The sequence below is a fragment of the Anguilla anguilla genome, chromosome 1, assembly GCF_013347855.1.
Source record: "Anguilla anguilla isolate fAngAng1 chromosome 1, fAngAng1.pri, whole genome shotgun sequence".
NCBI classification, from domain to species: domain Eukaryota; kingdom Metazoa; phylum Chordata; class Actinopteri; order Anguilliformes; family Anguillidae; genus Anguilla; species Anguilla anguilla.
This window is the reverse complement of record NC_049201.1, coordinates 16,336,480-16,364,247: the sequence shown is the minus strand read 5'-3', so window position 1 is coordinate 16,364,247 and position 27,768 is coordinate 16,336,480. Positions and strand designations below refer to the sequence as shown.

General features: G+C 45.6%; 1 protein-coding gene across 4 annotated transcripts in view; it reads left to right on the top strand.

Moving 5' to 3' along the window:
* aspg (asparaginase homolog (S. cerevisiae)) overlaps positions 1–20,302 on the top strand; it is a 28,863-nt gene extending 8,561 nt beyond the window's left edge. For 3 of the 4 annotated variants that reach the window (XM_035420356.1, XM_035418072.1, XM_035419704.1), the window contains 15 exons: positions 292–403; positions 811–936; positions 1,102–1,185; positions 1,971–2,097; positions 3,140–3,252; positions 6,855–7,040; positions 7,947–8,060; positions 8,870–8,989; positions 9,141–9,236; positions 11,098–11,261; positions 14,142–14,228; positions 16,435–16,534; positions 16,898–16,963; positions 17,409–17,432; positions 19,203–20,302. In XM_035420356.1, the coding sequence (XP_035276247.1) occupies positions 292–403; positions 811–936; positions 1,102–1,185; positions 1,971–2,097; positions 3,140–3,252; positions 6,855–7,040; positions 7,947–8,060; positions 8,870–8,989; positions 9,141–9,236; positions 11,098–11,261; positions 14,142–14,228; positions 16,435–16,534; positions 16,898–16,963; positions 17,409–17,432; positions 19,203–19,244 (1,561 nt within the window). In that variant the 3' untranslated portion in view covers positions 19,245–20,302. The remainder of the gene's footprint in view (positions 1–291; positions 404–810; positions 937–1,101; positions 1,186–1,970; positions 2,098–3,139; positions 3,253–6,854; positions 7,041–7,946; positions 8,061–8,869; positions 8,990–9,140; positions 9,237–11,097; positions 11,262–14,141; positions 14,229–16,434; positions 16,535–16,897; positions 16,964–17,408; positions 17,433–19,202) is intronic. The other variant, XM_035418919.1, reaches the window with a different exon arrangement.
* Positions 20,303–27,768: the final 7,466 nt, after the last annotated feature.

Below are 27,768 nucleotides of genomic sequence, written 5' to 3'. Positions count from 1 at the left end.
CCCTCTCTGCTCCCGTTTGCACCGAGCTCGGTCCAACTCACACTGCGTCTGTAAAACAAACAAAACAAAGCCTCGCACTTAAAGTGGATTTCGCCTTTTTAATATTTTAATTGGCTCATTTGGTACGCGGTAATTGATCGGTTCTGTTGGTAAACAAATCTGCGCTGGCTTAAATGCACGGAGTCTGTTTGCGCTTGTTTACAGTGGGTGAGGCGAGATGAGAGAGGCGCGGTTGCTCACAGTGGTCTTTGTCTCTTGTGTTTGTTTCCTCTGTTTGCCGTGGCATCCCAGGCTTTCCAAGCAGAACAAGAGGATTGTGTACACAGTCCTGGAGTACTGCCCCCTGCTGGACTCCTGCAACATGACCACTGATGACTGGGCAAAAATCGGAAAGGACATTGAGGTGCCTCCCGATTTAGTCTGTAACCTACGATCAGACCCACGATCAGACCCTATCACATTGTGTTGATGTCTACTCGGTCCTGCCACTTAAAGCACATGGCTTATGTCTAGCCCACTGAAACATCTGTCTGTTGAATTAAGCATTCATAGGGTGGAGTATGTAATTAAATAACTTCAGTAGGTAGCAAAATTATTCTCACTATAGGCCAATTGTCTTTTTTAATTAACTGAATTATTTTTTTAAATATCCGTGGTCACTGTATTCAAATTTAATTAAGTTTATTATGTATGCAAACAAAACCCTGTACCCAGTTGGTGGCAGATGGGTGTTGTGAAGAACAGCCTGAAAAGATGAAAAAATAACAAGAGAATCTTCCTCCCACGTGAAACTTTTTGCCTTTTTTGCAGAAACACTATGAGAAGTACGACGGCTTTGTGATTTTGCATGGGACGGACACTATGGCATACACAGCTTCTGCCCTGTCCTTCATCTGTGAGCACCTGGGGAAGCCCATCATTCTGACTGGCTCCCAGGTAAGCCCCCCCCCCCCACAGTGGGGAGACCGTTAACCTCTCTGGAAAACAGGCAATGATATCCGCTCCTCAGAGTGCCTCAAACATTTACCCGACTGCCAAGCTTGAAATGTCTTCTGGAAAAAACGACTAACAGACATCGATTTTTGCTGCTGTGTCTCACAGGTGCCCATTTATGAGATGAGGAACGATGGTCGAGACAACCTCCTGGGGGCGCTGTTGATCGCCGGCCAGTTCGTGATCCCGGAGGTGCGTTCTACGGCTCGCTGGCTGATTCGCCGCGCGGGCCTTCGAGCTTCCTGTAGCTTGCGCAAGGCCCGATGCGCGCGTACTAAACGCATCTTTACGGCCCAGCTGCCTCACCTTTCGCATAATGGGTTATGGGCGCTTCGGAGAAAACATGCATTAGGTATGACTGACACGCCGAATGCGTGAATAGGTGACACGGGGAAGTATCGGCGTGTCTGACGTTCCACAGGGCCCTTCCTGCCGGTGCCGGCCTGCCCCTCGCACGCCTGTCTCCACAGCGCTGTCTCTGAACAAGACAATGAGCAGCAAAACCTCCCTAAACCACTGGTCTAACAAGCCTGTTGAGTAGTCCTGGAGAGCGTGTCGCAATACAGCCACTCAACAGTCTTTCTCTTCAGGCAGACGCACTGAAAAGAAATATCTCGAGAGGGCTAGTTTCACTGAATCACTGATGGATAAAAAAAAACTTGCCAAGAGCCCGGCCATTGTTCATATCTACAGATTCATGTCTATGAAATGTAATCAGAGAGGACAAACAGATATACCCGAGACAAAAAAAGATGAGAAAACACAGCTATATTAGATTTTATTGAACTGTATCGAACCATATGCTCTGTGAAATTAGTTTTGGTAGCAATAATGTCGTAGGATAAAGCTGAAATTGACATTGTGGGAGGTGCTAGACATCTCTGTGTTGAATCCCGATGAGAAAGGGGACCCCTGTAACTTTTTGACGTTACTCCATTAACTGACGATCAATCGCTGTCTGTCTGTCTGTCTGTCAGGTCTGTCTGTACTTTCACCACAAGCTGTACAGGGGGAATCGTGTGACCAAGGTGGATTCTGGGAGTTTCAACGCCTTTGCGTCCCCCAACCTCCCTCCGCTTGCCAATGCTGAAGTGGATATCAAAAGTAATTAAGGACTCTTATTTGCTTGGTTGCTGTTGTGTGATTTGTTTTGCACCATGGCTGGGGTATTGTGCAAAAGCGTTCAGGGCCTTTGATACAAAATCTGTTCATTTCAGAATCAGACAGAGTGTAGTTTTCTGTTCACTCACCATTATTTTCCAGCTTGTGTAATATGATTGAAAAATGGTGTTTTGTCTGAATTATTCTCAGGTGAAGAAGTGAAATATTGTCCAAATGTTTGCTTTTCTTAGGAAAAATAACAAAGCAATACCCTCATGACCTAGTAGTGAGGAAATGACTCTTTGTGCCCTGTTCCTTTTTATTAAATTCTTTGCCTCAGAGAAATATGCGATGTTTTAAAAACTGCAGGCAAAGTACGGTTGTTTTCATACCCTTTTTGGAGCCGTCTGATGACATGGGAATGCCAGGTGTGGGGGTGTATGTGTGTGTGTGCTACGTGTCCTGTGCAGGCTTGGAGATTCAGGAGAATTGAATGCCACGATTGGTATAAATGACACAATGTTTAAAACAAGACCACATGAATTGGTAACCGCAGTGCTGGAAAGGAAACCAGGAGCCTCAGAATCTCCTTGGGTGTAATATATGTGACACCTGCCTGGCGATGCCTGGGCTGTAATTGCTGATTAGACGGTTGGAAGATGACGGGAGGAGAGCAGCGATGGAGCGGGGACAGATGGGGGGGCACTGCAGCCTGAAACGGCGGGAATTAGAGAGCAGTAAACCCGACGCGTGCTTCTTCACGTCCGTCCGCTCTCCCTCCGCCGCGCAGGGCCCGAGTTATCGCAGGGAGAGGAAAACAAATGCAGATGGTTCTCGGAACGAGCTGTTATTTAGCCATGCAGGATCTTCCGCGACAGGAGTGGCGGAACGTTCCGGTAATGTCTCCCATCTGTTTTCTTCTGGGCACTGATAAATCTTCAGGTATTTTGCCGCTCGGGACCGACGGGCAGAGCGAAAGCGCTTTTCCTGCCGATGGTCCCCGCGTTTGTCCTGAACCCGTGCGTCTTCTCCTTTCCCGCCACAGTTAACTGGGACACGGTATGGAGGGCCAACACCACGGCCAAGTTCCAGGTCCACACCCAAATGAACCGCAACGTGGGGCTCCTCCGCCTGTTTCCTGGGATCACAGCCGACACCGTAAGCGCCGCATGGAAAATTCCTTGGCGGTAACGCAGCAACCCATCAACGTATGTCGCAGTGATTGCAGATTTGGACGGCGCCACAGTCCACTACCAGGATCTTGCTGTCAGATGCACTTTAATTGATCGATCTTGTACAGTATAGCAAGATTTATGCCCTTAATTAGCTCTCCGCGCTGAGGCTGGTCTCCAGACTATCACTGTGCTCGCCACCTGTGTAAGCATTAATACCAGCCAACGCTCAAAGATCTGGCTTCCACACGCAGAGCACCCCTCTATCTGTTCCTCTGTAGTCTGTTGTCACGTCGGGCGATTGCCTGTATGCGTCGGCCTTATGTTTGCCGGGGGGGGTGTGTCATCATCTTCCTGTAAACCCCGTCCTCTGTTTCTCCATCGACTCCCAGGTGGTTCGGTCCATCACACAGACGAGAGCCGTGCTACTCCCAGCCCGACTGTGGTACCCCTGCCCCGCCCGTGGGTTCTCAGCGGGGCCAAACGGAATCTGAATACTAATGAGGGAGGTGTCCGTGGAGACCCATTCCAGAGCCTCGCACGCGCTCGTTTGATCAGTCTTGCCTGCCAGCAATTATTTAATCAACAATCACTGGGGAGCAAGAAATTCTATTAAAATACAACTGGAAAACATTTCCCCCAGTGGCTCCCTTACCGTTTTCAAACCGCGGTGTGACATCACCGCCGTGCCGCTGTGCGGTTCAAAGAAATGTACAGAGCACAAGGAAGACAGAAAGAAAGGCCCTGTGAAGGCAGATGTAAATGTGAGCTCGGTGGTAATTGCCTGGCTGTTGTGCCTTTTGGCGGAGACCGTCTGTGTTTTTTGTCTCTGCGTGTTGCGCGGGTTCGATAAGGCCGCCGCGCGCGGTCCGTCGGCAGAGCGGGTTCGGCGCCTGCCAGCGGCACTTAGGCGCTGAAAAATGAGCCGGAGTTATGGGGCGTGTCTAATCATCAACAAAAGGCGAGGGTGATGGCACAGAAATATAAAGGCTTAGTCTTTCGTCCGTTAAAGCTGGGAGATGCTTTTACTGCCGCAAACTGGCACGGTGACTCCAACAGCCTTGGCTAGCGTTTTTTTTCTATTAATTTTTTAAATGGTCTTATTATGCATTGGCAATGAGGCACGTGAAATTTTTTGCACCAGTGCTCTTCGGTCTCGCGGATTGGCTTTGATCAGGCCGTCGCTCTGGTTTAACCGGTGTCCAGGCTTTGTTGAACCTTTGACTCGCGTGGCTGTTGCAGATTGACAGCGAGCTTCCTCTTTGCCGTAATGGGGGCGGAGCAGCAGGGGTGTGGCCTGCTCAGTAGACTGGTCAGGGCAGAAACCGGGCTGTGCCCTGGAACGGGTCTTTCCGTGTGGAATATATTAAAAAGGGCAGTTGGCTGAAAGTTAGTCACCTCTTCTGCTGCCTACTAAGGCTCTGTTTTTTTCCGTTGCTTTCAATTACCTGTAGTGAGTGTTACGTCAGCATTAGAATGTTCAGCTGAGAACATTCTAATCACATAATCGTGATCTTACACCTTAAAGGGTTAAACGTTCCTTTTACCTGACAAATGTCCAATTTCTGGTTTGTTTATTGGTTTTTTTATATAGCCTATGCTTTTCTCCTAGATTTGGAAAGCCCTCGTGTTCGTCGGTGGTTGCGTCACAACCTCCGCCATCGATGCAGTGCCGATAAGCATGTGCTCTCTTCGGAAGCGTGTGAAGTCTGCCACTTATCATAGTGCAGTTTGCTAATCAGACGCACACGGATACAGGCTGTTACTGATAGGAAGACAGTTAAAACTTCCAGGAACCCAGTTGCCTGTCGGGGGTCGCTGGTGCTTGATGTCAGTCTCGACTGACTGAAACCCTCTCTGGCCATTGAGTGCAGAACTCACAGCTGGTCCTAACGTGACCCTGTGATTTTCCGGCCACGGTCGTCCCTGGGAAATTTGGGATTTCTTGAAAAATCTGATGTGTTCAATGATTGTGGTCTAAACACAAAAATCATGTGTAAGTCAGATGTGTTTGAATCAGATTTGAAGGTACAGGTAGTCTGGCTTGGATTCCACTTACATCAGATCTGAATATAGACTTTCAGGCCTGCGTCTTGTCGCGTCACCGAAATTCTTCTAAGGAATGACATCCCATAATAAGAGCACGGGAGTCACGTGACGACCAGATCTGGTAAAACACAGAGTGCCGCACCTAGGAGAAATGCAACCTTAGTTTAAACGCATAGAATGGACTGATATGCAGCTCATTTAAAATCAAGCGTAAACAGACGACCACATATATTGTGATACACAGAAATCTAATTTGTAGCGCGTATAAATAGGCGCGTGACGCATTTGTCCAAATCCACCATTTTTATTTAAGATGAAGATGACACCCACATCAAAGGTGAAAAAGTGTTTTATTCCTGTGCATTCCTGTTATTGAATAACACGTGCCATATCTACTTCCATTGGGAGAAGATGGATAGTTGTGTCACTTTGTGTGTGTATGATAGTGCTCTGTGTTTGTCCTGTTTGTCCTCTTTGTGTTGTGTGGAACAGATGAACTTGATAAGTCTCTCAGGGCCGTCCCGTCGGCGCTGTTGTAAGGCTTAGCGGTCGGTCGCGGGGGTCCCCTGGGGAATCTGAGTGACGCGACGTCTGAAGGATCCCCACTGCGGTGACCTAGTTTTCTCTGCCCTCGCAACGACCGGTCGTGCCTCGCACCGCGAGCCCCCTTTCGAGCTAGCCGTCGTTGCGGGCTTCGGAGCGGCCAACCCGTGCCAGCTCGGGCGAGATCCTTCCACCTCGGGCGTTTTACGGCGTCTACCTCCTCGTAAAATGCCAGGCACTTCATTTCCAGCTGCCAGCCGCGGCCCGGGACGGGGACTTAATTGTGCTGGTGAATTACCCCGAGACAGGAGAGCAGGCAGCAGATGGGCTGGCGGTGGGTGGCAGGTTTTTTATTAAAACTCCAACGGTATAATTTCCCTCTCAGGGCCCATTGGCCAGACCCACGTGAGTGTGGCAGTTTGGGCACCGCGACGCGCCGCTCAGTGTGGTATCCCCCACACCCCCCCACACACCCCCCCAGAGCAGGTTTATACAGCCCTCCCAGAGGCAGCAGATCCAAGGCAGTGTGGCCTGATTTATTTCCTGTTTTTGCTCTTAAATGGTTATTTTGCCCTCCCACTGTTGACTGAATGGACATCGGTGTCTCCTGGGCTGAAGTGCTGTCAGTCATGAGTCAGGAGACGTCTCGTCAAAGTTCCCCCACGACCTTGAGAGCCACAGAAACTTCATTCTGGATTCTTTGTGCAAACACATGCAGTCTATGAATGAGGTCACTGAGCGTGGTATCTCTGTACTCACAGTGCTGATAATAACTTTACAGTGAAGTTAAGGTGTGCTGTGTTGTGTTATACTGTGCAGTTTTAATGTGCGGTGGTTAGTAATTGGATTTTTTTGTGTGCAGAAAGAGGCATTATGTTGTATTATGTTATAGTTTGTGTGTGCAGTAGGAGAGGTTTATTGCTTTATGGTCTGGGTAAGTGACAGTAAAGGCCTTGCTTGCTCTGAGCTGCGTGGTGACGAGTTCGCTGTGTGCAGGTGAGGGCCTTCCTCCAGCCGCCAATGGAAGGGATCGTCCTGGAGACGTACGGCAGCGGGAACGCTCCTGACAACCGCGCGGACCTGCTGGAGGAGTTCCACAAGGCCACCGAGAGGGGCGTGATCATGGTCAACTGCACCCAGTGTTTGCGGGGCTCTGTCACTATGTCCTATGCAACGGGCAAGGTACCGCCCACACACCTTACACTTTGCTCTGCACCCTGGTCATGTGACCAAGGTTCAGCGGTATCCTGTATTCCTCTCGTATGAGAGAGGCACAGTTCATATAGATGGTACGAAGCTCATCTAAATGGGGCTGGATGCTGGCTGGGTTAGCTCCAGCATGTGAGACGCTGCTTATGAAAGCCGGAGTGTTTATGTAACAAGTTTCTCCTTTCTGCTGTTCTTGTTGGAGAAATTGGCATGCAAACCATTTTTCATTTCTGATCAACTGCTGTGTTTGTTTTTCATCCATCATGGGAACTTAAATTTATGTGCACACACACATAGACACACACACGCACGGACACACACACACACACACACACACACACCCATGTACACGCTCATACACACACCGGAGCTCATGTTCCACCCAGCAACTGTGCTTCAGAGGAAGGCGGTGTGATCATGTGACCTGATTGTCTGGCAACCGATGGCAGCATGGCAGCATGTCCGAACATGCAGAGAGAGCGCGTCAGGTTTCCCTGCCTCCCACAGAGAGGTTGTTCCTCCCACAGAGAGGATGCCCAAACCCTCACCTGGCCATTGAGTGCTGAACTGAGATTTTAGCGAGCAGTTAGCAAGCGGTTAACCCTTTTCATAGTTAATGCTGAACAGCCCGTGGAGTAGAGTGTTGCTTGACTGTAGCTGAGCAAATGTGCCCATATAGTACACTGTTATATCATTTTTAAACATTTTTGTGTTTGTCTTTTTTTTTGTCTCTGTGTGGGCGTGGGCGTGTGTGCACGTGCGTGCGTGCGGCGTGTGTGTGTGTGTGTGTGTGTGTGTGGGCGTGGGCGTGTGTGTGCACGTGCGTGCGTGCGTGTGTGTGCACGTACGTGTGTGTGCACGCATGTGTGTGTGTCTCAGGCCCTGAGTGACGCCGGGCTCATCGCAGGCTGTGATATGACGCCGGAGGCTGCTCTCTCCAAGCTGTCCCACGTGTTGGCCAAGCAGGACCTCAGCACGGAGGGAAAGCGAAAGGTCTGAAGCAATCAGCCAGTCACAGGCCCTCCCATTTCACTCGCCTAGTCTCCGGAAGTAGACTGGGGTCTGTCACTACAGGCCTATGGACTGACGTACCGGTGAACTTCCTGCTCTGATGTCACATGCTACCGGCCCAGAGACAGGCCCCTCTGATTTCATGGCTTCATTTAAATGCTTCTAAATCAGGCTCGCATGAATTTAATTCGCTGCTACAAAGATTGCAGCGGCGTCAGGAGATCCAGTTGCATTCATATTGGGTGTCAGAAAGTGAGAGGGAAAGGAGTCCCAATTATGCATTGAGATCCCATGAGAGTTTGAGCCTAGAGCACTGCCCGTATTTCCACTGCATCGGCGACTGTGTTTTCCTGACACAGCCTGGTGTGCTTAGCTGTGGCTTGTGTTACATGTGTAAGGGGTACCTTATGCCCTAAAGCAGGAAGTAACAGGGCTGTTTTTATCGCAGGTCCCATCACATGTTGAATTAGGTAATGCTCAAGATAAGCAACAACGCCAAGCCACGGCAGTCTCTCTCCAGGTCTCTTATGACCTGTTAATGCTGCATAAATATGCTCTGTCTGAACTGGAATCTGCTTCTCATATACCAGCATTCTCACTGTCTCCTCAGTTGGAAAGTTTAACAGTGTTCTGTCACTATCCTTGTTGCTGCCTCTTTTCACTGTAGGTAAAAGCCACACCAAAAAGAAAGCATTGTCACGTTACGTCATCAAGATCCCTGAATTGCATTTGAAAGTTTGGGTCTGATGCTGTGTTGTTCTGACTGTGTGCCCCTCCGCTGCCTGTCCCAGATGCTGAGCCAGAACCTGAGGGGGGAGATGATCGCTGATTTCGAGGGGGCCAAGTTCTCCCTGAGGGACAGCCGCTTCATCCAGGTTATCGCCAAGTCCCTGAATATCAGCTGCAAGGAGGTGAGCGGTGGAGTCCCGTAGCGACCCCACACATTCTTAGAGGGAGACTTTTAGCTGGGTCTTTACATTTGGCAGCTGTCCTGTTGTGTTTGTGCCAGGCCGTCTGACGGTCGGGTAATTCATTAAACGCGTGTCCACCCCCGGTCCCCAGGAGCTGGAAGCTGTCCGCGATGCGCTGACCCCTACCCTGGCCTGCGCCGCGGCCAAGATCGGGGACATCGAGGCCCTGGACGCCATTAGGGAAATGGTAAAAGTTTAGATTTTGACTGCCGCTCCTTCAGCCAATGACAGGTTTGGGCTCTGTCGCGGAAGGAGACGATTGGCCGCTGGGCTGCCGGCCGCCTCAGACCCTGCAGTGGTTGAACGTGGGCGTGTCCCTGAGAAGTAGACTGGTTCCACAGCACGAGCTGGTTCATCCTGAGCAGGGACTCTTCTCGTTCCCAGCATTCCTCCCCCATCGCCTGTTGTACGCATCCGCCGCCGAAATCCGCCCAATCTGCCGTACATCGCGCTCAAATTTTTTATATTATTTTAAACTGTTGTTCCGAAAGAAAACATTTCTCTTTATGGTTCTAACATGAACTACAGACCTCATATATTAGACTCCAGTGTGATGCTTCAGTGAGGGTGTGAATGCGTATAGATAGATTTGGGGAGATACCGAGCGTTCCTCTTGGGTTGGGCTGGTCTAAAAACCTGAATGCCTTGTTTCTCCAGTGAAATGGGAGTAGAGGGGAAATCAAATGACGGAGGCATAAATGTGAACACTTCAAATCATTTTTACTGTGCAAAGGCCGTGGGCCTGAACATCACTGTATTTACAAACCTGTCGTCAATAAGAACAAAATCACCATTTGCATGTCAACGCTGAGGCGTCGTCTGCCTAGCAAATTTCATTATGACATTATAATTAGGTTCATTCTGAAAAAGCTGAATACACAGGGCTTTTTCATTAAGATGCACATGTTTCTGTCTGGCAGTGTTGCCAGGTTACCAGGTTGTGCAGTTTTTATACTGCTGTTTGCCTATTCACTCTAGAGTGTATGTCAACAAGGGATTGGTGTTCACACATTTTTAATGCAGCCTTGTAAGTAAACTGAAAGGGTAGATCATCCATAGTGCTAAACTGGGTGCTGTTTAATTTTATTTTCAGCTTCCTGATGGCATCCGGTCTGAAAGGTATGACTGTGGGGTGACTGAGCAGTGATTGGACAGATTAGCTTGGTGTCCTTTATGTGCATAACAGGAAGAGAACACTTCCCAATCTGGAACAACTATAATTTCCTCTTTGGTGTATGTTGAACTGTTGCCTGGAAGAAACTCACATTCTCATGAGATTGTTTTTTTCATGCATGAGTTCTTTGCAACTTTTCACATTCACTAATTTGAAGTATGAGTGGCATCTTCTGAAGTTTGTCATCTCAAAGTAAATGATTTTCTAAATTACTTTTTGTTCTTGCTTCACAAATCGCAAACATTTTTCTAAATGTTCTGTGGGGTTCGAGAAACATTCCCAAAATGGGCATATGCGTTGCGGCTTGTTTTTTCTATTGGGTGATTTATACTGGTACGTTTGCATAATTCATTGCTCTAAATGATTCATCCGAATGCTGTTTGGACAAGATTTCATTGGGTGCTCCATTGTCAACTGGGTGTGAAACTAATTAGACATGGGAAAATCTGTTCTGTTTTTCACATCAGAATAATGTAGTAAAACATGCCCTTTTCAACTATTGAAATTTCATCATCATGATCTTCTTCATCTCACATACAGTGCAATCAGTGGCCTTGATCCTTAAAAACTCCTAGTTGAGAAACAGTACTTTATTATTGTTACAGGTTGTACAAGTTAGGCTTAAAAAAACACATGGAAATAGACTGTATTACAGACTCTGATGCGTGTTGTGTAACAAATTCTGAAATGAAGGGATTGATCATATGGATCATCACCAGAGCATTCCCATGAGAGTTAAAACATTTTCCCTTTAAACTGTGCAGCTGGTTCAGTGTGTGAAGTCCAGCCTTAATGTGTTGTATATATTGTCCTGGAATAGGGCCCATGCTAAGGCAGTACGTAGTACATGTGATTGCCTTTGTCTTGGCTTCAGGGTAGTAACCTGAGCATGGAAGACTACGACGGCCGCACGCCCCTGCACATCGCCGCCTGTGAAGGTCACCTCGCTGTGGTGCAGTACCTCCTGGGCAAGGGTGCCACCGTCTATGCCAGGGATCGCTATGGAGCCACGCCCCTGCGCAACGCCGTCCGCTTCAGGTAGGAGCGACGGGAGCCTCGGGGCTCGGCCTGGTCCGGCCGCCTCTTTGGTTAGCCTCCCGCTTTGAGCGAAAGTGGCGATAATGGAAATCGATCACCTCCATGGATTAGCCGCTCAACTCCAGCCTCCACTGGATAAGTGGCATAATGACCTTGTTTTTGTTTTGTTTGTTTTTTTCTTTCTTTTTCAACCCATTTTGGAAGCCATTATTCCCCCGTGGAGAACGTCTGTACAAACAGAACGCAGTTTGAGACCGGAGCCTCATTAAAATGGGGAGGATGGTGGTCTCTGCCTGCTAAATTAGAAACGTATCCGGGAAGGGACTCCGGATTCCCAGCAGGACGGAGGAACAGCAGAGGAACTTTAATGGGGTCCAGAGGCCACTTCATTCATTTTCGCTAATTAGGCTAATTGTTAGCTGCCAATACTAATTCTATATCATTTTTTTTTACAATAATTAGTTTGTCTTTTTTGGCATCCAGTGAGATTGTATTGCAAATCATCTTCTCATTAGGGAGTATTGTTTAAGGCTATATTTTTCAGGCTGCAGTTATTGATGAAGAGCTTAATATCTGTTAAGTAAATGTGTCTTTGGCCCGATGATCTGTTTGCCTGAATTTCATGCACTTGGATTAAATTGCAATAATGAATCACGTTGGTATAGTGGCTTTGTTTTCAGGATCTCAAAGTGATTCACAGTGAAGGAGGGCACTGTCTTCATCCACCACCAATATGTAGCATCCACCTGAGAGATACACAGCAGCCATTTTGTGCCAAAATGCTCACTACACATCAGCTGAGATGGAGTGGGAGTACTTATTAAGCCAATTAAATTGTGCGATGATTACACGGCCAGATTGAGAGAACCATACTGGGAATTTGGCCAGGAAACATTGTGCCAAGTCAGCTATAGAGAGGAGCGAGGTGGCTGGAGTCCCTAGTCTCGTCTGAGTGGCCAACTCCAGCACGACGCTGTCGTCAGCCCGGAAAAAGAAGGTTTAAAACTGCATGTTACCAAGGAGATGGAAGCGTACTCTTGGTCCCATCTCGAACCCGAGACCCCAGGGTTCCTCGAGACACGGTCAGGCCTGTTTGCCCTCAGTCGGCTGACAGCTCTCGGTTTGTGGCTCACACCTCTGTGTGGCATTTTGTGTGTCACAGTCTATGTCACTTTTTACAAGTGCACAGCACAGTGTTGGCTGTGTGCATGGTAAGAGCTCTGAGGACCAGGTGATTTTTGCTGGTTACAGGTATTAGTTCAGAATTTGGAAAACACTCCTTTAAGACATGACTTGTATGCAGTGTCTTTAGCTTCCAAAATTAACTCCAAAATGAGCTGACATTTCTTTGCAGAACGTCATAAGTTCCCTTCCTTATGTACTTAAAAGGAATGGACTGGAAATGGGGGCGGATCAGATGCAGAGAGGCCCCTAAAACCAGACTTACCTGCTGCCGCTCATTTCTATGGCAGGTAGCCACCCTGGCTCCTCTCCAAGCTAGACAAAAGTTTAAGTGTACGAACGTGCGCTTCGGTAACAACGGCGTCTTGAGAAGGAAGGCAGGCGAGGGTGGGGGAGAGGGTTTTCCGGGGGCGAGAATGCGAAACTGCCAATACCGCAGTAACGCCTTACTCCGAAAATAGCACCAAGTCAGGTGGGCCCATACTGAAAGCCTGCTCTCTTACTGTCGAAGCATGCACATCGCAAATGAGACTTCCGGCCCTGCTTCACGGAGCCATTGGCTTTTTCTGCCGGCATTGGAAGTCCTTCTCCCTTCCAGTCCATGGACTTGGAGAGGCTGCCGTTCTCTGCGAGTTGAATAGGGGTGTATCGTTTCTATTTTACCGCCATTGTTTTGGTGATAAAATAGCCTGAAGCTCTCAACAGAAAGTCGCTGTGCTGAGCCTGTGGGTGCTGGTGTGTAGGAGTTTCAGTGTGGGGGTGTACGGGCTTGTCCGTGCTTGTCGCCGAGCCAGGCTGTAACCTGTCACCGTCATCGCCCTTAGGACATAGCTGGGTGACTAATGTTTGCTGTTTGTGACTTGCGCTAATATCCTTAGCTGACAAGGAAAGTCAGGCCCAGTTTTTGACATGGTTCACTCAAATGTACAGTTGGAATCTGTTCACTGAGCAAATGGTGGATGATTTCTCCTGCATGGTTCTCAATTGTTTCACGTGTACTTCCCCATCTTTGTTGCATAGGTGTGTCCTTGCAGTAATCCTGATGACCTGATTTTCTTACAGGAATGCTTTTTCACCTCTGGTACTGATAAAACCCTCAGAAATGTAATGCTTTTGGTTTGGCTTGTTTCTGGACATTTGTCTTACTGACACATAGTGTTACCTCAAAGCAAAGTTCCGGAATTGATGAAACAAAGTCTGGGGTGGGCTGTGATTGGCTGAGCTGTGGGGCTTGTACTAGCATACCACACAGTGAACTACGCCTTAGCGCCTTAAGACAATGCCGGAATTCCTTTTCAACCCTGCATCTAGGAAGCTGTCTAAAGAGATTTCTCAATCGATGTATTCAGTGGAGGTTGAATCTCATCAAAGCTTCAACAATGGATTGTCTTCAATCCTTGCAAATCCAAGTGTTTCGTGAAGATGTTCTTTCTAGCCTACTTTGGGAACATCTGACGTTTTCATTTTATCTCACCATGTGTATTACACTTTTTCAAAACTAATATTTAAAGTGCTACAATTGACTTTTGACAATGTGATATAGATTATGGCCGTTCTTTCAATAGGACTGTTTTTGTACTAGCTCACTTCTGAAGGGCAGGCCTTGAAACAGTCTCTGTTTAAACACAAATACTGATCGTTAAAATACTTATTGAAGAGCCTTCGTGTTTAACCTCAAGTCCATCCGTGCTTCTCCAGACACAAGGACATAGTGAAGCTGCTGAGGCAGACCGGGGCCCACTTGTCTCGAGACGAGCTGGAGGATGCGGGCTCTGAGCTCTGCAGGTGAGGCTCCCCAGCATGCGCGCACGTACACTTTCAGACACACACATACACGCGCACACACACACATACCCACACACACATACAGACACCCACACACACATTCTTGTACATACCCACACATTAATACACGCGCACGCACCCACACACATGTATGCACTTGTACATACCAACACACATACACACACCCACACACGAACACGGACATGTACACACTTGTACATACCCACATTCACAAACACCCACACGCACATACACACACACACGCATGCGCACACGCGCACACACACACCCACACACACATACAGACACCCACACACATTCTTGTACATACCCACACACATACACACACCCACACACGAACACGCACATGTACACACTTGTACATACCCACATACACAAACGCCCACACGCACGTACACACTCGTACCTACACTATATGACCAAGAGTATCTGGACACCCCTTGGTCTGGGGCTGTTGTTCATGGTTTGGGCTAGGCCCCTTAGTTCCAGTATAGGAAAATCTTAATGCTACAGCATTAAATCACATTCTAGATGATTGTGTGCTTCCCTGACTTCCCGGGCACACAGCGAGGTTCATATAGAAAAGGATTTATCAAGAACGGTGTGGAAGAACTTGAATGGCCTGCACAGAGCCCTGACCCTCAGCCCCATCCAACACTTTTTGGATCTATTGGAAAGCCAACTGTGAGCCAGGCAAAACCCCTCTGTGAGGAAGCACATCTGTGCAGTAGTGCTCCACCATCTAGTATAAAGCCTTCCCAGAAGAGTGGAGGTTGTTATAGCGGCTAAGGGTGGACCATCTCTATATTAATGGCCATAATTTGGGATGAGATGTTGGATGTCGGGTGCCCTCATACTTTTGGTCATGTCGTGTACATACACGCACACTAAGGTACATAATTGTATATGGGTGGGCACGCGCACCCACACGCATGTACACTTATACAGACCCACACACACATACACACTCGTACATACTCATACACCCACATGCACACACACACTGTACGCATGTACAAAATGTACAAACTGAAACATGCATGCTTTTTCTTATTCTCTGTCGGCGAAACAGGCTCTTGTGTCACACACATCAGTGGTATAGGGGACAGTGATGTGAATATACCCCCTCTGGTACCCCCCCACCCCTCCTTGTATCTGCGCACCTCCCAAAATGCGTTCAGGTTCAGCCAGCTGCCCTGGTCTTATGCAAGCGCAGGAATGCGACCCTTCTGCATAGCCAGCTCTACTGGCATCCGGAGAATTCTCCAACAAAGAAAAAGAAAAATAGACCGTTTTCCTGCTTTTACACTCAACTGGCCAGAGACACTCAACCTTGTCCTCAAAGGCCGGTGAGGCATGTTAATCTGTCACTCATACAAAGCAGCTTCATCGTTGCCAATGTATGAACTGGTATTTGCTGGTCAAAGAGCATTTCTAATCTGCAAAATGTCACCAATTTGTTTTGGCTAAATCCAATATAATGACATTATTCACTGCATCCAGTTAGTCAACATTGCTCTTTTTGAAGTAGCTATTTTATTAGTGTAATGGAAATGCAAATTTCCAACATAAGATTAACTGCGCTGAAAATGGTCTGAGAAAATCATTAATTGAAACTGGTGATTAGTGCTTATTTTCAGTGCCAGCACTCTGCACTGACAAAACTCAGCGCTCGATTTGAAATTATATCTATGATGTGACCTTTTTGAATATCTCTGTTCTGCCACAGTACAGAGAAGCAGTCTGCTAACTTGCACCTAAAATTACGGGTAATTACACAACTAATCCAGTTTAAGTACAGTGTAAGTTACCTGCTGTAAAATCAGTGCTCATTTGGCTTTTTTTTGTACCCATGGCTGATGTCAGCCAAAATGTAGCACATTACTCAGTCCATTCATCATGCATCTGTCAATGGTTCCGTAGCATAGGGTGGGACATAAAGACCCCCCCCCCCCCACTTCAACCAAGTGCAGGCTCTAAAGATAGAAGTTCTATGGTATTTTTTGCCTAAGCTACATACAGCAGTTGGTTCCCTGTTTGTGGGGAAAGGGCTGCAGCTCTCTTGAAGGGTTCACAGTGCGATGAGTGTTTCCTCCTTTGTTACTAAGTGCATGTAAGTGCCAGAGCTGGTGTGTGGCCCCTGTGTAATTGTACTGGCCGGGTGGCGGCGGGTGATTTGTCACAGTCTGGCAGCCAGCGGGGACCTGGAGGGACTGATGATATGGCACCTGGCGGGGGCGGAGCTGGGAATGTCCGGATATGACGGACAGACGGCCATTGACATGGTGAGTCTGCGAAGCGCCCTCCTGAATTCCCTTGTTCTGAGGAAAAGTGTGGTCACTGAAATATGAATGGGGTCTGTCTTTCTGCCCATGTTCCCTGAGGGTCAGTATAACTCACGATGTGTGCTACTGTAAACCCTTTTACTGACTCAAATCAAGCAAGACGAAGCTATTTGTTTGGGAAAAGTGCTGTGTCACTGCTTGAAACCCACATATCTGGAATACATAGTCAATAGACAAAATAGTAAATTAGTTACAGAGCTTCTCTGATCTGCGGGGCTGGTTTCTCTCCAGGTTCAGTCAGTTTTATGTGGAAATTTCTGTAAATGATAGGAGTCTTTGGCTGTTTTCCCTGTCCTCTTTTAGGCCCAGGCAACTGGAAACAAGGAGGTGCTGGAGTTCTTGCAACTGGCTGGGCAGTACAAGAATATGGTAAGAACAGACTCGCAGTAAAAGAATAAAAATGGTTTAATTCCCACATCTGCCCCTCTGGTATTTTGTGGTTAGAGTACTTGTCACTTTCTGCAGTGAAATTAAATAGCAAAATCTTTTTCAAATGCATGCAGTACTGAGCATTACTGAAAATCGATTTTACAGGACTTCTGCTCTCAGTCTGAGCAGGAAAGTGGAGTTTTGGGGCTGTTTGGAGAGGCCCAGCTCCAAAAGGATGAACTGCCTGATGTTGCGATTAAGGGCCCATTATAAGATTTTATTACACACACACACAGCACAGATATTAAAGAATACCTGTTTCATGTGTTCCTTCCTGCCCTACTAATGCTTTCACAATGTTGTAAATCAGTCAGTCAGATAATCGCAAAATGCAGGCGTTTTCTGTGCAATATTTCATAATTGTTTGCATTGTTCTTACTTTCAGCTTCTGGCTGATGAAACTGAGGAGGTAAAATGTCTGAATTTGTTTTCCTGCTGGAAGAGAGCGCCATGCAGGACTGCCCTCCTGCAGTCCTTGGCTAGCACTGCATGGCTGTAGTCGGCTCACTGGACATTCCCATGGTTGTGCTCGTGCTGTTGTGTCCTGCGTGTCCAGTCTTCCCATTTTAGAAATGGCTGTTTCACATCGCGGTTGACCAATTCCAGGTACCCAAGGAATGGCTGGGTACTTGGTTGGGCCTACGCGTGCATTTGAAAAGCTCAGGCTTACTGCTGTAATCCCGGGCATTTTTCGACAGGGGGCTTTTTTTGTTCAGGGGACTTGTTGAGTCTGCATGCAAGTCAAAAACAACAGAGCGATGCTTTACATGCAGCATTTATGTAAGAGAGAACTTCTCTGTCAGCACTTCTGAGTCCTTGTAAGATGTATTAAGTATGTAAAGCAGATGATGCCCATTGAGTGACGAGGGATTTGGCCGAGGCTCGAGTGTTAGCCGAAGCCGTACCCCTCTCCCGGGCACTGCCGCTCTCTGTCATCCACCGCGCAGCCCTGTTGTGTTTCCATCAGCATTCCGCAGCCGAATCGTCTGAAGGCTAATTGGCTGCTCTCATTAGCGGAGTGTCTACGTTTTGCAGCGCTAATTAAATGTGTGGCCGTGTGCGGGAGGTGTGTCTGGAGGCACTTGGCCGAGCCCTTATCGCTCTCCGAGGGACACGGGGGGGGGGGGGGGGGGGGGACCCTGGCGGAGTTTGACACGGTCTCGGTGACCTTCTCTCCCGCGTCTCCCCCACCACCCCCGGAGGAAGCGATGCTTTAGCTGGGCTCATCTCGTCCTGCGTGTGCACGCACGTCCCCCTTTCCCCCACCGCCGTGCCCGAGCACTGCTAGCGTAGCTGTGGCTTCGCAGGGTTTTCCACTGCAGTTCTCCAGGCCGGGAAGGGAATGGTGAAATGCAGAAAATCCAGTCTGGTGCTGGCCTGGGGAAGGGTTAATGAGCTCAGCGAGGGCGTTGTGTCAGTCAGCACCGAAGCTTTACTGGAAGATGAGTGCTGCCGGACATTTTAGAGATTTTGGCCCACTCTCCAAGACGTGTACTTTGTTAAGCGGCCAAAAGCTTGCAGGTCCAAATCGCTATGTAAAATGCCTTTTTACTCACGTTCTCTTCAGCAGTGTAGGCTTGCGGCTGCTATCACAAGCTTTACACTCATAACAGAAAGCGAGCAAAAGCTGCATATTTATTTGTTGATCCGGTCTAACGTGCATTCTCTAACGTGCATACAGACTGTAGCTAAGAGCAGCGTAACTACAGCTTCAGGTAGTTCGTTTCCGGGCCAACACGCCGAAATGGAACATAGCTGAGTCCCTCTTGCTCGGTTAAATGGTGTTTAGTCTCATACCGTACAGCCTGGGTGCTGCAGTGGAAAACCAGGCGGCTGTGTTAGTGCCTTAGCTCAGCAGTTCCCTCAGTGGAAGAGGAGTGGTGCAGTCTCTCCTCCTCTTTCCTGGTGGGCCTGATGGGTTGAGATTCTGGTGTGTTTGTGTGCAGTATGTTTTCCCCTCATACGTCCTGTACTTCCCTCTTTAGGCCTGTGTGGGCATCTTTTCCCTGTTCTCCTATTCAAAGTGGTTCTGATTACTTATTTGCAACGGGCTCATTTCGGCTCAACTGGTTTTATCCTCAAATGTTAACAAGTGGGTAGGAAATAATCAAGCTAAAATGGCTTTATACATCATGAATGTAATAATGTATGACTTTTTTTTCCATCATGTATGTTTCAGAATGGGGGCCTGGAATTTATGGCATGTCCAAGAAAAACCTGAGCACAGAAAACTACAGAAGTCCCTATGTCTTGATCTCTCTCTCTCTCTCTCTCTCTCTCCCTCTCTCTCTCAATGAAAAGTCATCTTCTTTGGAAATGCTGGCATAAAAAGGACAGCTGTGAGTGCATCACTGATGACTTGGGAAAAGGCAATACTTCTCAGAGTGAACCGTCCTGTCTGTTGTAATATTTTATGCTGTGTTCAAAAGCAATACCAGTGGAACACCGGATATTATCACTGATTGCTGGAGATTGCAGGTTAAATTTCATACTTAGCTTATGGAATATTTAGAACGCACATCTAAAATGACTCTGATCTCAGAGATGATAGAAAGCACTTAAAAAATTACTCTGATCTCAGAATCTGTTACACAAAGGGATATTTTTCAGACCCTGTATTTCATTGATGGAGAAGCTTTGTGATTGTGTGTGTTTTTATCTATATGAAAATAGCTGTGGTGTTATGGGGCAATGTAATGTGGGGGGGGGGGGGGGGGGCACCATGTTATCATGGAGTGACATGCTCCTAGTGCGTCCCTAGCTTATCTGTCTATGTCTCCTACCTCTGTCTACATGGCTTGCCTCGCCTGGCATCTGATCCTGCTCTGCAATGCTTTATTTTGCCCACTGACCTGAGTGGAGCCTGAGTCCTGCCCCTCTCTCCCTACTGCTCCATGCTCCAGGTTCTTGTCTGTCTCCCCAGCCCAGCTACCCACTGCCAGCCTCCTCAGGTTTCCATTTTGTGCTGCGAGTGGGACATAGTATGACATAATCGCTAACCAGCAGCTACCCGTTACATCCAGGTCTTATACCAAAATAAATAGCACACAAGTGAGTACTTTACATCTGTTCAATTTAGACTTGGTTTTGTAAAACACCCTATTTGAATGTAGTAAACTATTTTAATATACCGTTGAAGTGTGTAATAACTACTTTATTGTTATAGGAAAGGGGAGTCTGTTCTTTGTGTTGTTTCATGTGTGATCCATTGTTACTCTTTCTGTGATACCAACTGGATACAGAAAAGCACACAATAAAACACATAAATACAGTTATGGATAATATGTGTCATTTTTTTTAATTGTTTCTGTAAGTTTCCCATGCATGAAGTACTGCTGTGATTCCTCTGAATCCTTATTAGTAATGGATTAGTTGGGTTTTGTATAACAGATTATTACAAAATTGCTAATGTTATCAATGGCATTAGAATGAGCTCTGTGTATGTACATATACACATACACATACATACACAGTCACTGGCACTTTATTAGGTATATCTGGTTAAAGCAAATTTCCTGCTCCTCCAAACGGCAATAAAACACATTTGCATGACGTCAGCTCTTTGAATGGCAATGGTCTATGAAGTTTTGTTTCCATTATTGGTCACAAATCATCTTGATTCATCATGTCAAGTGCAGCTGTGTAGCTATAGTATTATAATCTGAATAAGCCCAGTAATGATTTGTGATTGAGAAGTTTGGAATCTAGGACATGAGCTGGCAGCTTCATCAAGTAAAGTCTGTTGAGAACACACACACACACACACACATGCCAAACTGAGTGGATTCTAATGCCATGTGTGTGTAGTACAGCCCAGCTATAGTACAGCAGAGCCAGAATCACTGTACCCTGGAATCCAGCCTCTTATTTAATGAAAATACGTTTGCTTCCGACTGGCAAGGGCATGGAAACCCAATACAAAATCAATTTCCTTTCCCTCCCCAGCCCTGTAAACGTCAACTTTAATCTTTACAGGGCCTTTATAGCACTCAGTTCCTGGCAGCGACTGAAATGCTCAAATAGCTTCCTGGAATTGCTGAGCACTGGCAAGCTTCAACAGTTCTGGTTTGTTTGCTGCCTTCTAAACTTTTTTCAGAGCCTCGTAGCAGCAATCTGAGTGTTTGGCCTTTCCTTGTGGAATGGCGTGATTAACTAACTGCACTGTAATCCGTACTCTGGGATATTCAGATGCCTTCAAGGATTCGTAATCGATTCAGCAGGTGGCCAGTCTTTTGCAAATTATCCTCAGCCTGGCCAGCTAGGACACACACAACGTTTTATAAACCTGTTTCAACGTTTGAAGCTACATGCAAAATTTTAATCTTATTGAATGAAGTGAAGCAAGACAGTAATGGGAACCTTTTTTAAGATACGTAGTTCCAGTGTACAGTTGTATTTCCCGCAACGTAACATTTGCATTGTAATAGCATCTGTATGAATTTTAATACGTTTTTCTGGAGGTCATTTTCATTATCGATAGCTTGTTGAAATCTCATGCTGGGCAGGACCGAAATCAGTCGGAAATTCTGAATAATAAAAGTCTGTCTTTTTGCACTTGAGAAAACGGCAGACAGACCTCTATTTGGTCAACTACACAGAAATGGGGGGGGAGGGGGGGGCGTTTGTAAAAACAATAGCATTTCTGTAACGTGTGTGGATATATCCATAGAACGTCTGCCTATCCACCCTTTCAGTTTTTTGCGCAGTAACGTTGCCAGCATTTTAAACCTATAAAATGAAACACGACCTTTGGAAACCGCAATAGGTACAACACTATTTTTTTCAAAGAGACTGGCAGCATGTTGTCTGTTTTTCTGCATTTTTGCTAATGAAATAAGTAATAAAATCTCATCTCTAAAGACTACGCTGTCTATCCTCTTCTATCCAAAGAACGTTTTGTCTGTGTGTCATATTTCCTGTTCATGACTATGGACTCGGAGGGTGTAGGTTGTCTCGGGCCTTCAGGTGCGTCTCGCGCCCGGACCAGTCCGACAGGTGAGCAGCGAATCGCATGGCTTCCGTCCTCCCGAGGAGTCGCCGGAGCGCCGGCTGCTGGGGACCCAGCTCATCCGGTTAGACCGGCAAGGCCTTCATTCCTCGGTTGATCATCGGGCCCCAGTGCACTGCCTACCGACAACAATACTGTATATAAGGAGGTGAGGCAGGTACAAGACGTACAGTTGAAGTATCAACGCTACAAATGAATCTCTTCCACTCAGCGAGGTAAATACTTAAATTATTACTAGAATGGAATTTTAAGGACGTGGATTTTTGGATAGACTTTTATTAAATTGAAGTTGCTGCCAAATGCTTGCATTTTACAGGCACATTTTGGTCTGTTAAGCAACAGGCTATGCATTTTTTGAATATGTTATTTGCTATAGATGCGTGTTGTTAATTTAGTATCTTGAGTTAAACTTCCATTTTCTTGATTTGTTTTGTCATTTGTCTTTATGAACAGTCTTTCACCTGGAGTTGGGAAGATTCGGTCAGTTTCTGTCGAAAATGTTTTTGTCTCTTTGGTGGAGTGGTTCTAAACAGTTCAACAGTTCTTTACCAAAATTGTGAAATGTTTAGGACCACTTGATCAGAGCGATGGAGGCTTCCAAATGAGCTGGCCAAGAAGAAACAAAAAGAACATTGATGACAGCCAGGGAAATTAGACATTGTTAAAATTAATGGCGCTTAATTACTTCTTACCAGCGCTTTCTCGACTTTCCAGATTTTTAAGGATATGAAACAGAAGGAAGATTTTAAGATAAAACCGAAATTAATCGTGCCAGTTGGTCATATTTGCACCAAAATCAGCTAAATGCACGGTTTTACATAAAGTGTAACTATGCTAACTCTAGAACACAGTAAACTTTTGATTGTAGATGCCTTTACATTTTACCTGTTTTGTTGTAAGAAACGCGATATAAAGGAATTCCCCATTGCTGAAAACATGTTTGGAGCAGTGTTTTGCTTTTTATTGACAAAAAACTACAGAAGTCTCTCTCTCTCTCTCTCTCTCTCTCTCTCTCTCTCTCTCTCTCTCTCTCTCGGTCTGTCTCTCTGTCGCATAAAGTTTTGGGTGTATTTAAATTTGTCTGCAACAGCGCGGTTTCACAACCATTTTGAAACTGGGAGTAGTAGTGCCCCCTTCTGCTCAGTACATCATCTGTTAAGGAACCAGGTGGCATTGCGTTATGAGCAGTTCACAAGCAAGACCGAAAACCAACCATACTTGTTATATTGAATTCTACCTTATATCTAATTAATATGCCTAGCGTAGGCTATTTTAAGAGGAAGTCAAATTTAGCCTTTTTAAGTATTTCAATGTGGGGAGCCATTCTTAGTTTTTTTTTTTAATTATGTTTTTTTTTTTTACTGTATCACCGCAACCGTTGAAAATAAGTGAAATTGCTAATCGAAAGGATAACATTTTGATTTGGTAATTTGGTTGAAAATTTATATCGGCTTTCATTTAAAGTGCGGAGGGTTAATCACCCATGTTGTTTGTATATAAATCGCTTTGTCCCATTTTAAAGGGTCAACAATTGTATCAATGGTTGCCTACATTATGCAGATTTTCAATTGAGTTGTTCATTATCACTGTCCATGGTACTGAAGCTGTCCTTTTCAACCCTTATCCAACATGTCATCAGCTCCAACTTAGACCCCCAGGTCGTATTCATGCTTGCTGGTGTTGTGTTGTCATACTATGTTTATACTGTGTTAATTTTATTTAATGGGAGTATTAGAGTTGTCGCACACAAAATAATGGTTGTGTATAAAACATTATGGTCAGTGGTTGTTTTTTACAATTCAAACCAATGGGGTTGCAGAGATCCATGAACAATTGTTACTTCATAGAACATGTATTGTAGGAATATTCAAAGGAATTGAATATAACCAATCCGGCCACAGGGGTTAAAACCTCTATATTAGGTTGACATGAGATGAGAAGCGGGAGACTTGTTAGCAACAAACTGCTTTCCTCTTCATGAATTGCAAATCGGAAATTGAAAATGGAAATTGAAAAGCTGAAACTGGTTGATCCACACAGTTTTCGGACATGGCCAACTGAGCAAACAATTACATCAAGCTCCTTCATTAGCAACCCTCATTCGTTGGACGCCTCGACCTTTAGCTATTGTTTTTTCGACTCTATATCACGTTTTGAGACAGGTCAACCGTGCGAGTAATCGTTGAAACCACCTAAGCTACGTCTGGCTACTTAAGCAACAACCAAACTACTAAATAGTAATTTACTTCAGTGTAAATAATAGTCTTCTTACATTTCGGGATTACAACAGAGTTCTCATTGTGTTCGCGATGTTTTTGATTATTCACGTTTGGTCAAAAGACAATTCTAGATTGTGGCCTTCAAGATATATAACTGAAGTTATTAATTTGTGTCTTTACAATTCAATAATACGCAATACACATTTAGGCTATACTTTAATTCCCTTTTGCTACACCGCCAGGCATATTGAATTCGGTTTTACTGGAATAACACAGGCTTTGTTGTATAAATAAATTATTCATTAAATCCCAACCCTCATATTTTGTTCATCCATCATTTAAGAAAGATTGAGCATCTAACTATTTCAGCTTGATCTAGTGACACGCTTAGAAAGCCCCTCGTTCGCTAAAGACTTTCTGACATCCTGCCTGAGAAGGTTAGCAAGTTGTACGAAATATTTGTAGTTATGAATGAGGGGTCCAAAGCGCTTTCCGTATATTCGCAAGGGCAGCAGATGTAGGGGATCCCATGGGACCGGATCCTTGGAATTTCATCAGCATTCAGGGGTGACCCAGCCTCCTCCAGCGGGGCGGTAGACGTGGTAAATCATCTTTATAACGGATTGTAATTATCGGATCTGCAGCCCTGGTGAATCCCCAAAATCAAAACCATAATGGGAATGGTGGACTTGTTTTGTACACATTGGTTGTTTGTTGATTGGTGTTAGCGTGTAGTAGGGTGTGGGGAGGGGGGATGTCCCATTTAAAACACATTCATGTGGTTTTAAAGGGGACATTTTCATCAAACGTGGGCCTGCAATGCCAATGGGCCACTAGATGTCAAAAATTGAAATATTGGCGAGGTTCGACTGTTTTTTAAAATTTATTTTATTTTATTTTTTTAAGACTGGTGTATTCAACCACTGACATAGTGGCTGCTGCTGATGTCTACGAGCCTCGCGGTACAGTGGATTTCAGCATCTTGACATCCATATTTCCCCGGGGATAAGGTCTATACCTACAATGTGGAACACTGTGCTCTTTGAAAATTTAATGCAAAATTAATTTAATACAGCCGTCTTGATTATTTGAATGTTACTTTTATCCAAGTAAGAATAGGAATGCGAATTGAAAAGGTGACCATTTCGATTTATCATCAATTACCGAGACCTGCCCTAAAGAGTAAGCAAAAAAATCACGGCTAATTTTTATCAGTAAGAAACATTCTGTTGCAGTGCGAATTGGAAGAATGTGGAGAATTTCATGAGATTTCAAGACAATAACAAAGAAGTAATATTGTATAATACAACTGTTAATTAATTTTGGGGGAAATATAAATATGAATAGGCTACCGATTAAAATTCCTTGATTGTGTAGTCGTGTGTTTCAACTCTAAATGACCTTCACAAAGGAGTAATTTGAGACCCAGCCTACACACCCTGTAAATCCACTGAATATGTAGGCTAGTTAATCAAAGCTTGCTCTGTTGAGACCTTATAAGGAGATAAAGTGCCATTTCAATTCGTGGTTGTAAACAATCAATGGGACCAAACCTGCGAAGCATGTGAAGGAAGCGGTGTCTTTACACCCCGCTTGACAGAAATTAGTTTATTATGGGGGTAATGGCTGCCTGGTTATCTGGAATGAGGTCCTCTGTGTCCACAAGATAAGATTTTTATTAAGAGACAAGCGCTAATGTCTGAGTTTCGCTTTCAAGGCGCACAAGAATAATAGACTTGATCTACTATATTAAGCTTTATGTTCGGCAGGCTAACTGAGACCCCCCCCCCCCCCCCCCCCCCAACCGAGAAAGGTTTTCTCAAATTCAGGCTTTATCTAAGATACAGCTGTAGTTTAGCGCCAACACATTACATGGCCTTCCAAGACGCAATTGAAGGAAGCAAGCTTCAGGTTAAATTAGAAATGTCTTGTCTGAACTTCGAGATGAATCGGAACCAGTCTCTTGTTTAAGGGTAAGAAGAGGTTACGTGAAAAAGCGCAACAGAATGTCAAGACGAGTAGCCTCCTACTTTAATAGGAACAAGCACTTGGGAAGTCTAAGATGTTGGAAGTGTCAAGACCCACTGAAGAGTAAGGTTACAGAAGGATTTATTTTGTGAATTGACGTTATCACAACACATGGCCTACGCCCCAGCCTGCACTGACAGGTGCCCCTAACACACACTACAACAAAGTTCACGCAAATGAAACCTTTTTGGGTTTCTGGTTATGGATTGAATTGAGGCTGAGTCGCTGTTTTGGCTATAAACGTTCTCTCAGGCAGTAAACGATGCTCCGGTAGATGGATGTTTAAGACCTGCACACCAACATCATAGACTACACATTAACGACCGCCTTTGCGCAGGCGCCAACCATGCGAAGCAAAATACAGAACCTCGGTTATGCTTGATTCACGACCCGTTAAAAAGTGGCATAAATTTGCATAATAAACGTTTGCCTCCATTGAAGGAAAAGCTTCCAGTTTTATCTTCACTTGTGCCTTATAAGAGATTTAGACCCCCAGATTGACTGCGACAAATTAATGCAATCGGTTAATTAGGCTTTATTGCACTAATTTTAAACGTAGTTGTAGAAAACATAACGAACACGAGGTCACTATAAATAAGTGGTGCCTCCCTTCATTTATTATGCCATTGAGCGACCATTTCATTGGCCACTCGATCTACACTTGAGTAATAGCCTACATATATTATGCTCTTTCATCTATTCACACAAAGATACTAGTCGTAGACCTAGCTTAGGCTACTCCAAAGTCATTGCGTAATTACATACAGAGCCATCGCTGAAGTGGACTAATGACCTTTAAAAAACTATGTAAGCACAAATTAATTGTAAAATGAATAATTTTCAAACAAAAATAAATATTCCACCAAATTATTGTGGTAAAACGAGTGTCTCGCTGTTTAACATCTAATGTCCATCTGTCGTCATTTCCTCCACATGGTGATGATCGTTTGACTAGCACCCAGAAAAGAGCGCGTGGCTCCTTTAGAGCAGCTGGGCGAGGCATAATTCCAGGATAGTCGAAGAATTACTAAAGTGCCGTCCATAGTGATGCATTTCACTCTCTATAGCAACATTATCAGAAGAATCGGTGACTTACCGGACCTCAATGTCCTTCTATTCTCTACCTGTGCATTCTGAAAAACAAGATATCGATTTTATTATAATGCGGAATTCCATGCCCAGATAGAGTGTAACCGTGGAGAACATTAATGCTATCATAATTTATCCCTTGTAACGATTTGCTGGTCCCAATTCACTATAAACGTATTATTCAAGACAAAAATAAAAGTAAATAGGTTTGTTTTTTTAAAGACGGAACACTGAATTGACAATCACAGCACTTTAGATCTGGGTGTCTCGCCTTTTTTTCCCCCTCTAGTGTAATAGCCTATGCTGTGTCTGTTCTACACCCCAGGCACTTCTATCCTGGTTTGCCGTCGTATTTCGGCTGGCAGACCGCGTGCACTCCCGAGAGACTCCATCCATGTGCC